The sequence below is a fragment of the Tiliqua scincoides genome, chromosome 5 (genome assembly GCF_035046505.1).
Source record: "Tiliqua scincoides isolate rTilSci1 chromosome 5, rTilSci1.hap2, whole genome shotgun sequence".
Taxonomy (NCBI): Eukaryota; Metazoa; Chordata; class Lepidosauria; order Squamata; family Scincidae; genus Tiliqua; species Tiliqua scincoides.
In genome coordinates, this window is record NC_089825.1 from 27764529 (window position 1) to 27776781 (window position 12253).

General features: G+C 41.3%; 1 protein-coding gene across 2 annotated transcripts in view; it reads left to right on the plus strand.

Moving 5' to 3' along the window:
* PPP1R9A (protein phosphatase 1 regulatory subunit 9A) overlaps nucleotides 1-10963 on the plus strand; it is a 150889-nt gene extending 139926 nt beyond the window's left edge. The window contains exons 12-15 of one of the 2 annotated variants that reach the window (XM_066628037.1): nucleotides 6879-6998; nucleotides 8324-8347; nucleotides 9235-9417; nucleotides 10751-10963. In XM_066628037.1, the coding sequence (XP_066484134.1) occupies nucleotides 6879-6998; nucleotides 8324-8347; nucleotides 9235-9417; nucleotides 10751-10963 (540 nt within the window). The remainder of the gene's footprint in view (nucleotides 1-6878; nucleotides 6999-8323; nucleotides 8348-9234; nucleotides 9418-10750) is intronic. The other variant, XM_066628036.1, reaches the window with a different exon arrangement.
* Nucleotides 10964-12253: the final 1290 nt, after the last annotated feature.

Sequence of the window (12253 nt, forward strand, 5' to 3'; positions counted from 1 at the left end):
TCAATAATATAGCTCATGCCAATAGATTATATTTCTGTATTTGGTTTGGATGCGAGAGCCTTAAGATTTTTAGGTTAATACAATAAACCCAAAGGTTCTGCACTGTCTAGGGAGTGGTTAACTGCTAAAGCCATTTGTGCTTTTATTTGCTTTGCATTTCAAAGGATTTGCTTCTGGTGATCTATAAAGATGTTCTCACTACAGTACAAGACTAAATAATCTGTTGGAAAGCAGAGGATGGTGATCCCTTGACAGCATCCTATTACAAAGAATTATTCCATTAGCAGTGCTGATTGATGTAGAATTAATTGCATTGTCAGATGGATGCCTTGTGCATTATTTTGCCCTTGCAGAAGTTATTTTCATATTGATCTAAGGGAAACCCTTTTCTGTGTGCACACATGCATGCCCTTTAAATTAAGGTCCAAGCTAACTGGGAATGCTTCAATTCTGTAAGCCTGCAAGAAACTCTGTTAGCTGAGCTGCTGCATTGGAAAAAGCATGATATTTCACAGTGTGACACACATTCACACACCCCCTTACTGGCATTTAATGTCTTAGAATTAGCTGGACCATTTTTTTCTCATATTTTAGCGGATAGGGTTTAATTGGCATCTTAATTATTCTTTCATGGTCTCTGTGCAGCACACCTAAGAACAACTTGCAGCTGTGCAGGACGTTAGTTTGGAACCTAGAACTAAAAACCAGGATCAGGCACTCGCCTTATCTCCTCTTGCAAACATTACATTTGTACCCGACCCTTCTTAAAAGGAACTCAGGGCAACATATGTGTCCTTTCCCCTTCGTTATCCTCCCATTAACCTTTGGAAGTAGGGTAGCCTGAAAGAGAGTGACTGGTCCAAGGTTACCAACAAATCACAGTGCTGAGTGGGAGTTTGAAGCCACATTTCTCTGATCTAAATCCAACTTCAAATTTGCTCTCCACAAAGCGGCCTTCCCATAAAACCAGCTGATGATCAACCTCAGCAGCATTTGCAATTATGCATAGTAAATATGACTTTAGGAGCTGTGTCGTCATTGGCCAGGATCTGAAGAGCTTCTTTTGGACATGTCCAGTGGAATTCTTGACTTCTTTCCTCATATTCAATATCAGAACCCAAAAAAACTATTTGTTGTGCAGCATGGTAATTCTTGCTTCAACCCCTAAACCTAAAGCCTCCTTCAGCATGTAAAACTAGTGCAATTCTTTGTATCCCAGTAAAAAAAACTTCATTCCACTCCAAATTCTCACAAACTAAGCAACAGCAAACTTCCCCAATGATTTCCTTGAAACTCTGAGATCTGGAACCCTGAAAAATGCTTAAGATACAAGTTTATCTAAACTTCTGCAGTAAATTGAAGTGTCAAAAGTATTGAACATTGTCCATTGTTAGGAATGGATAAAAGTTCTTAAAAATGGAAAACTATGCCATTTTCACTGGCAGAGCAAATTCGAATGTAGTTTATGGATTTTTGTTAGCATTCATAATACAGAATTGTAGCATTCATAATAATGATCATTAATTTTCTGAGACCAGAACTTTGCCCTGAGATAGCAGTTAAGTTCATTGCCACAAGATCTGTAAATGTTTTATTTTGTAGAAATCCCTTGTTGAAAGTTGATTTGAACATTCTTGAACTCTCCAGTTTGTTAATTATGAGCCAACAGAAAACACTATTCAGTCAGACCTTGGAGCCAGTGTTAACAACTGCACCAGGAAAAAGATTCAGCATTCTGACCTACAGTAAGCAAGGAGCCAGCCCTTGCTATCCACATTGGAATAAATCTCTTAAACCAGTGGTTCCCAACCTTTATTATTATTATTATTAACAGTATTTATATACCGCTTTTCAACTAAAAGTTCACAAAGCGGTTTACAGAGAAAAATCAAATAACTAAATGGCTCCCTGTCCCAAAAGGGCTCACAATCTAAAGAGGTGCAAAAGAATACCAGCAGACAGCCACTAGAACAGACACTGCTGGGGTGAGGTGGGCCAGTTACTCTCCCCCTGCTAAAAAAAGGAGCACCCACTTGAAAAAGTGCCTCTTACCCAATTAGCAGGGGTTAACCTTTACAAGTTCGTGGACCGCTGAAGCAACAATTGGAATTGTTATGGACCACAATGCTGCTGTGGGTGGCCTGGTCTCTACCCTCTCTGGTGGTTCATCTCCAAGCGCTCCCCCACAGACTATCAGAGAGAATGAACGGCCCACAGCCACAGCTGACACTTCAGTGACTGTGGGCAGCCCATTTCCCTCCCTCTTTGGTGGTCCATGGGAGATTGCTTGCTCGGCAAGACACTGGAAGAGATCAAAGGTGGGTTTTTTTCATGAGACCTCGTGTCCACTTCTCAGGGTCTTGCAGACCACCTGTCATCCACAGACCACAGGTTGGGAATGAAACTGTTGATCAGGTATCTCCAAATTTAGCCTACAAAATTATGATAGCAAAATTGCAGTCAGGAATGTGTCACTGTGGTAAGCAAGCCTAGAACTTACATTACCTACCCAGTGAGTGGCTGAAGGGCACACACTTTTCACTGCTTACGGGTATCATACAACATACTATTTGTCTAGCAATCACTTGTATCACAGTGAAATTTGATCATTCTCATAGGATCCGCTTATCAAAATAGCAGATACTGTGGAAAGCAGGTAATATTTCTGGTCACGAGTAAATAGCATGGGTTTAGAAATTGCTAATATTATTTAATATTACCACATACCGTATTAAATGCCAGATATTTAGGTTTTATTTGAGGCCATGCCTCCAAGATACTGTTTCTGCGCTCTATTCTTTTTGTCCATATTGTCTTTAGAATTTCAAAGTCTAATCTATATGCTCATTGCTTGTTTTAAACAGGACAACTAAGGAGCTGTTGGAGCGCTCAGCAACTAGCACTTCTGCGCTCAAGCGATCCTCCTCTCTCCCACATAGCAGTGTTCCCTTTACGTGGTATGGAGAAAGTGGCAGGGGATCAAATTCTTCCAGCAATCTCCCTTCACCTACCAGCTCAACTGATCCTTCCTCTGAAAATCTAAGTCCAGCTAAAAAGGGGTGCAAGGTAGAAATTACAGAGCAACTTATCTCCAATGTATGGAGTGGCAAAAGGAGGTTGATATTAATGGCTTAAACAAAAGATACACAAGGCAGTATTAGTGCAACTTGTTAACTGTACAGCAAAATATGTTAGGAGTGTTCTCAGTCATCCCTCCTTTGTCTTCTGTGTCTGTTTTCCTCGTAATTTTATATGCTAATACCAAACTAACATATTTTGCGGGGCTATAAAGGTCATTCAGGTTTTAAATAAACCTACATGATTTGTAGAAAAAAGTCCCAAAAGTTCTCCACTGAGACAAATAACCGCTGCCCCTCTCTGTCTTCATTGTACTGAAATGACCATGTAGGAGCTCCGAAAATGACCACTTGAAGTAAAGCTGGGGAGTGCCCAAGGGAAAGAGGCATGCAAGATAGGCTGCTGCATAAGGCGATGATTCCAGACTGTGAGCTGTGGCTCTCCAGGGAGTCTGGGAAACCAGCCAGGGGAGCCGTGGAATCTGTGAACCCAGCAGGGAATCTAGGGCTCACCCCCTGGCAAGGGAGCAAATGTTCCCTTAACTGGATCCCTTAACTCTAGGACTTATCCCCCCCCCCACAGGATGCAGTGTGCACTCCCATGACACAGCTGCATCAGCAGGGGTGGGGATTTTGGTGGGACTGGGCTGTTACTGAAGTTAAGCAGGGCTGGGTCTGGTGTTTGACTGGATGGGAGACTACCTGGCAGTACAGCCCTTGTTTTCTAGCTTAAGTTCCATGGCAAAGATAGGATTTAAGTGTAATGAGTTTGAGCAGGCTTGTTAAGCTTAAGCATCTGCAATAGGTACCATTGCAACTAGGTGATTGGTGGTAATCCATCCACCCCACCCCTCCAAAAAATAACGACTCTTCAATCTTCAAGTTCCTCCTATTATAGAAATATTACATCCAATGATGAAAGTGCAAGGAAGCATTTTTCAATTGTACAAACCATATTGCTTTGAGTGCAACTGACTGTAAGTTCAAATTCAGCACATCTGGCTGAAATATTGGCAAAATAAAAATGTCGACTGTTTTGTATCTGTCCCGTTCTTTGTCATTCTCCTGCTCCTTTCACCAGACAAGATGCTCCTGTCGTTCATCTTGGGTATTGCATTCAATTCCATTTTGAAGTTCTTTGAACTAAGAAAAATTGAATGATTTCAAACTGTGTTGTTCCTATTTCTACTTACATGCGCATTGCTTATAGCATAGTAGCCTGCAAGTCCTATTTTGTAAAGCACTGTTTCCATGCTCTACAAACTGGTGGTTGTTTTCATCTGTATGCAGTGTTTCCTGAGCATTTCATGACCTACATGAAGGTGAAAATGAAAGCCAAATAGCTGAGATTGTCATGTTCTGAAATCTCAGCTCAAGGATATGATTTTCAATAGACTGTGTCCATGTTTTCATGGGCATTCACCATCCTTTCCTGCCTCCTGCTTCTGACTTGGCTGTCATTTTTGGAAAATGTAACCATTTGACTGTATAAATTGGACTTTTCTGGGAGCAGCCGTATGGATTAGTCATGTCACAAAGAGGCCAGACCTACAGCAAAATGATTCTGCATTAATACGTTGTTACTAATGGCAATAAAACCAAAATAACTGAACTTTCATAAAGCAACACTTAAACGAAACATGAAACGCAAATACATATAGTAAAACAAAGGGTAAAAGAAAAAGCATTGGGCAATCACCAATCTCTCCTATAACGTATGGTTGGAACTTCTGATTGGAAACTTCCAGGACTGAGAAACCAGGAACTGAATTTCAGATAATGGACATGAGATGGTCTAGGTATGCTTTGTTTAAAGAAATCTCCTGCAAAAATGAAAGTGTAATAAATGGTATATTCTTAGTTTTTTACAAACAACAAAAGTATGCTATAAAGTATAGGAATTATCAAGAACAGCTAACTTCAAAATTCACCTTTGCATTTTAGCCAAAAAAGTCATTATGATTTTTGAGTATCCTATAGCCAAAAGCTTCATTTACAGCTCAATCCTGCATATGTTTACTCAGAAGTAAGTCCCATTTTTTTCAGTGGCGCTTACTCCCAGGTAAGTATGCTTAGGATTGCAATCAATATAGGAATGCTTTTCTTTTTTCAGTTCACCTTTTAATTTCACCTTCAAAACAGACTTGTGTTTTATGTATTGTTGACATGCCCTTTGTCGGTTTTCAGTAGCATGTGGTTTGTTTTTAATGAACCTCCTGATTTGGGGGGCTGTTTGTTTGTTTGTTGAACTGCACTGTGTTACAAACCTGATGTATGCCTTTACAGAATTCCTAATGGCAATTTGGATAAAGTTTTCCAAATGTACATATCTGCTCCTTTGTTGTTTTCCATTGCTATAAAGTATGACTGCGTCGTTCATTACATTTATAAGGGAAAATGTGTTTTGATCCCTGTTTGGAGTGGAGACTGATGCTTGTTGGTCACACAGTCAACTCATTTGTAACAGAAAAGAAAATTCTGTTTCCAGGACAGCGCCTCTGCTTCCACCATGCAAACAATTGTCTTAAAACCATGTCTGTCAGTTCCCTCTGATTTACTTTGCATTGGGGGGGGAGGAGTTATTGAGGTGGACATGCCTATCTTGAGATCGTGGGGCAAGAGTTCCAGACATTCTGCCCATCCTTTTGGGCCACATCTGAAAACAAGCCTTAAACGCTTCTCTGTGAGCAGAGCTCCATGCAGTGTATACTAGAGCAGGGGTGCCCAAACCCCGGCCCTTGAGGCCTCTCAATGCGGCCTTTAGGAAGTCCCCAGTCTCCAATGAACCTCTGGCCCTCCAGAGATTTGTTGGAGCCTGACGCAACTGCTTGCAGTGTGAGGGCAACTGTTTGACCTCTCACATGAGCTGTGGGATTAGGGCTCCCTCCACTTCTTGTGGTTTCATGTCTGTGATGCAGTAGTGGCAGCAAAGGAAAGGCCAGCCTTGCTTTGTGCAAGGCCTTTCATAGACCTTGAGCTATTGCAAGACCTTCATTCATTCATATAAGTTCATCTTTAATATATTCATTTATGTAAACTTATGTAAATTTATTCAAATTTTAAATGTAAATCAATTTCCCCCCCCGGCCCCCAACACAGTGTCAGAGAGACAATGTGGCCCTCCTGCCAAAAACTTTAGACACCCCTGATTTAGAGGATAACCACCCAATTTAGTACAAAAATTTAGAACAAACAAAATACAAAATTTCCGGTAGTCTGAGACTTTAACTTTACCATGCAAACATGAATAAAATACTTAACAAGTGATAACAAATTTTAAAAGTAAATTAATTCTTTTTTTCCCCGACCCCCGACACAGTGTTAGAGAGCTGATGTGGCCCTCCTGCCAAAAACTTTGAACACCTCTGTACTATGGTATGGGTAATTCCTGACAGCTTTTCCTGCAAGCAGGGACTGTGCTGTTCTCCCTTCTATGTTGTCCAGACATATGAGTTCTTAAAACTATTTTGGTTCCTGCCAACCTACTCAGGTCACAGAGGCAATCACAGGCTCTACACTGCTGATTTCTCCAGGAAAAATCAGCTGTCCCTGTTTGAGTGCTATAACTTTATGAGTACACGAAGCTCTGTCTTCTCAGTTGGCATATAGTAAGGACATTGCATCTTGTTTGCAATCATAATTAAAAACAGGGACACCTTGACTTCTTTCCTATCTCAGTAAATTGACACAGTCACCCTTGAATGATGCTTGCAGAGCAGGAAAAATCTCCATTCTCCAGTGCAATGTCATCCCATTCTCTGTAGTTTTAATGGGTTTGGTTTTGTTCTCATTGCCTTGCAGAATTTCACTTTCAACGATGACTTCAGTCCAAGCAGCACTAGTTCAGCTGATCTGAGCGGCTTGGGCACAGAACCAAAAACACCAGGATTGTCACACTCGATAGCATTGTCGTCTGATGAGGTACCTTACTCAAGTCCTTTTAATGTGGTAGTAAATAACTTCCATCCTCCCTTTGGACTGGTTAATGAGCTAGCATAGGTTGACTGGATACAGTCTTTGAAACAGTGGGCGTTTGGTGCAGCTTTTGTGATCAGGAGCCTCACAGGATGTGCTTGTTGGTGGACTGTAAAACAAGTCAAAGGGCGAGGCTTCAAGGTGTCCTGGAAACGGTGCAGTTAATTGAGGCCCAGTGCGTTATTAGAACTAAGAATCACTGAAATAGAACTTGATACTGCACAATCCTATGTATTGTCTACTCAGAAATAAATCCCATTGTGTTCAGTAGGGCTTATTCCCTAGTAAGTGTACATAGGATTTTAGACTAGTGCCACCAGGTGCAGTGATGCCAAAATGGCAACTGTTGTATCCAGTAGCCCCGATGGGACCCTCTTCGGGGGAAGGGGCGCAGAGTCCAGATTGGGCCTCCTCCAGTCTGTGCTGGCTATTTTGCCTGATGGAACATGGGATTAGCTTTTAAAGTATGGCTTCCTCAAAGAAACCCAGTCTTTTCCCTCCTTGCAGACAAAAACACTCGCTTATGCTGTGGCAAATTCCCTGAGTTAAATGTTGTTGTAACCCACAGCTGGAGCTTCCCCCTTCTAAGGGATCATAGCCTGCTATGACCCCATAACCCCTTCTAAGGGGTTAGAGATGGGTTTATGGGGGTCATAGCCTGTCTCAATCAATCAATCAACAGTATTTATATACCGCTTTTCAACTAAAAGTTCACAAAGCGGTTTACAGAGAAAAATCAAATAACTAAATAACTAAATGGCTCCCTGTCCCAAAAGGGCTCACAATCTAAAAAGATGCAAATGAATACCAGCAGACAGCCACTAGAACAGACAGTGCTGTCTGTTCTACTTTTGTAAGGCACACATCCATTTTGAAACAGCAGTGACATGTGACAGTGATTTCCACTACTGCCTTGGCAACCAGAAAGAAAAATTCAGGAGTCCTTTTGTTTTCAGCAAGATGACACAACTGTAGATCAGTTGAGTATATCCACTGTTGGAACTGTTCTGGTGTCTTCTACCCACACTAAATAATCACAATACAGTAAATCTTATTGGGTTTGCATACCTGAGTAACCAGATGCTAAATTACCTCTTGCCAGCTCTAAATAAGAAAGTATAGACTTTGTTCCCCCTTTAACAGATGTTTTGTTTCTCCACTGTTGTTACTGGATTCATGCTAATTTTGTAATTATTTAAACCACTTTTTATATTATGCATTTTGGTCCATAATGCTTTATTTCCCATTTCTTTTACTGCTGACTTCTTCAGAGTTTGGATATGATTGATGATGAGGTGAGACAATAGTGAGTTATTTAGAAGGGGCTTGTACAACAGAGACTCTCTTTTTCTATTTAAAGGTTTGCTTTTGTGCTCAAGCTCATTCATGGCTCCCCCAGCGTTAGTCATTTCTCTCCTTTGAAAGCTCTTTGTCTTGTGTTTTGGGAGTTTTTCAAAATCACAGGGTCAAAACTAGACCTGATATTAATCATGTCATTTGGCCCTGCATGCTTTTGTTGTTGTTAACTATCAGCAGTGAGGACCATTCCAGATCAGGGCCCCACCTCTCATGGATGCTGTTTTTCCCTGGGAAAGAAGCACCCAGCAGTGGTCCAGTTCTGCCAAGCTCAACTATCCTGAGTAGCTGGGCATGTGCTAGATGGTGTGAATTCCTGATTATTACGCACTTGGGTTTGTTTGTTTGTTTGTTTGTGGTATATTGTCCAATGTATTTTAAGTTGGCTGTTGTTTCTTTCTGTTTTTTATCCGTTGTGAACCTCCTTAAATATTTGCAGATTGTCAAGTCAGAAACAGAACGAATGAATAAGAAGGACATATTTACTTTTCTGTAATTCTAGCCTATATTTGTGATTTCCTGTACCTCCATGTTCAGAGGCAGTTCCAGATGCTAGGCTCAGATAGCAGGGAGAGGGTTGTTGTCTTTGTGTCTAAATTATAGGCATTCCAGAAGCATTTGACTGGTAGCTGTTAAAAATAGAAAAACGGACAAGATAGAACTTGGACCATCTAGCCAAGTTCGACTGATCCAAGGAAGGCGATTTATATGTTTTATATATAGATAGATAGATACATTAATGGGATCACATTGGAAAATGTGCTACAGTGTAAATAGTGATATCATTGACCCTGGTTTTTTGTACTAAGACACATTTTTGTTACAGATCCTTGATGATGGACAGTCTCCCAAACACAGCCAGTCCCCGAACCGTGCCGTTCAAGAGTGGACTGTGCAACAAGTTTCAAACTGGCTAATGAGCCTGAATTTAGAACAGTATGTTCCAGAATTCAGTGCCCAGAATGTAAATGGGGAACGTCTCTTGCAACTGGATGGCAGTAAGCTTAAGGTAATTATTTATCAGTTTTCAGGAAAAGAATTCAGAATTTTGTTTGTCACTAAGGGCTCCAGTATGGAAAATTTTCCTCTTGAATGAAAAAAAGAAAGAAAAAAGATAGCAAGAGAGATAAAGAAATTAAAATCATTACGGCAGGAGAAAAACCCAAGGTAGCAATAATGTATAGTAGAGATAGTGCCAGTGGCTGAAAATTTTGATTATGCTGCTGATGTAATAACATGTGAAACTCTGAAGACATCATTCTTTAAAAACCAAGCCCTCAGTACACCATGCTGGATGTTAGAAACTAATGGACAGTTTTGATATGTGGAACAGAACTTAGGCCACAGTCCTATCCATGGTTTCCTGGGAGCAAGCCCTATTGACTATAATGGAGCTTACATTAAACATGCATAGGATTGGGCTGTTACTTGGTATCAGTTTGAAAATCAAATGTAGTGGGTTTAGAATGCTTTTTTTCCTCTCTTCCTTATGTGCAAACAGAGATCATGTGATTCCCCAAAGAGATCCACCCCAAAAAATTTTAAGCTGGCCCAATTGTCCCATACTTCAGTATCTAAAGGCATTTCCAGATGTCTTTTGCAGTGCAGCTAGCAGCAAACCAGAAACAGAATTCAGGAACTAGCCCAGTTATTTTCAGCCTTTTTCATCTCATGGCACACTGCCAAGGCACTATATTTGTCAAGGCACACCATCAGTTTTTTTCAATTGACAAGGCACACCACATTGCCAGTGGGGGGCTCATATCCCCCATGGCCCTACTGATGTGACCATCCTCCAAACTCCTGTTCTGTCCCAAATTTGTTACAAGTATGTTTGTAAGACAGATTGAGAGCCTCTTGGAGCTATAAAGCCAGATATGTCTTGAATAAATGACAAATTTTGAAAGGCTAAAATAAATGGGCATCAGTCCTTTTTGTGTAGGATAGGCCACAGAAACTCATGTGAGCTCACTTTACCAGTTCCTATAAGCTGGATTGTTTTGGTTAGGGTTGGGAAGGGGGGAAAACAAACATGAGTTATGGAGGATACAGTCTTGTTACTTACAACTTGGGACTGGGGCTGTAGCTCAGTGGTTGGGCATCCACTATGCATGTGGCAGGTTCCAGGTTCAAACCCTGGCTTCTCCAGGTTAGAGCTAAGCAAGACCTTCCCCCCTCCCCATCTGAAAGAAATCCTGGAGAGCTGCTGCCTGTTCCTGTATGCAGTACTGAGCTCTGTCTCAAGAGAGGGAAACTGTGTTCAATTCACTGCATTATAGTGTATTTGTTTTTTGTAAAAGGCCATAAATCAAACCTTTGCTGTTCTTTTTGCTTAATCTTAGGCCCTTGGCATGACATCGTCCCAGGACAGAGCGGTCATTAAAAAGAAAATTAAAGAAATGAAAACATCTATAGAGAGAGCCCGCAAAGCTCAGGAGAAAATGGAAAAGCAAAGGGAAAAACTTAGGAAGAAAGAAAAAGAGCAGCTTCTGAGGAAGTCCAAAAGGCCGGAGAAGCGTTCGCCAGATCCAACAGAGGGCAGTAATGAGCAGTGACGCGTAAGGATCACTCTTCTGTTAGGAACCTGAAGACAGTTTTAGGGAAGAAACTCAAAGTGAATACTGTTTCCTTCCCATCTTTCTTGTCTTCGTTACACAGAGCTCTGTACCCATATCTGAGGCTTTAACTAGAATAAATGGGGAAACATGCACTGTGTAGCTACACTTTCCTGCATTTGCAGAACATGATGGTGGTGCTTTTCAACTGTTTAGCAGACCATAAACAACAACTGTATTTTATTTCCTCATTCCTGTACTAGCAAGCCAACTCTCCACCATGGGACCAGCACTAGGAACTTTCCCCACCCCTTTTTCAGTTGTCCTAATTTGCACTGTGCTGGTTGTATCTGGTTCCCCCTTATAATTCATAGGACACAGTATTACAGAGCTTGCTAAATCTTAAACTCAAAACTGCCCCTCGTAATGGGCGCTGTTTGGAAGGCTACAGCGAACTTCTGTGAGCAGTAAGTAAACTGGAGTTAACCCCACATATCAGTCGCCAGTGAGGTGCACCAGAGTAGCGGTCCTCTTTGTACTGCTTTGAAATGGTCAGTCCTTTCTTGTGGAAGAGGACTTCAGTTTACCTCAGTGCTGAGAAGGGACACGTACAGCGTTGCTCAAGACTTGAAATGATACACTGGAAATTACAGGCAGCAGCAAAGTCGTTGTCCTTCCTCATCAGAAGGGGGAGAGTACTGCATTTTATTTCCTCCTGTGAACTGCACAGTAGTTTAGCTCAAGAAGGAAACAAAGCCTTAACTGCTGAGAATAAGACCGCCGTCCTCGGCATTTTGAGCAAGTTGAAATTCTAAGACTAGGCTGGCTCGTGGCAGGATCCAGTTTCTTAATTTCTGCTCCTGGGATCTGGGGAGACGTTCAGCTACACTTTCCTGCCTCCTCAGAGCCTCCTTTTCTCAACTGATAGTGGACAGAAAACTATTTTTTGTTCCTTTCCTAAGGAACATGCTCCACCTCTAGGTTCCTTTTTTTAATGAGGTGAAGCCAAATACAAGACTGTGATTACAAAGCTGGGTTTGACCTGCTGTCATGACTTTTTCCAAATGCATTCCAGTAAAGGTGTTTCTTTTCTCCAGATTGTGCACTTTTCAAAGAAAACGGGGGAAAATTGCAGCTTCAGATAATGTACATTTCAAACAGTGTTGTCCTGGTAGTAGACAGATGCAGTGAAAAAAACAGATGTGGAGTCCTGCCTTTTATTAAAAAGAGGAGCTGAAAGTTCTGTTTCAAAGATGTGGACTAGGAAACACTATACACCTTAGTTTTATA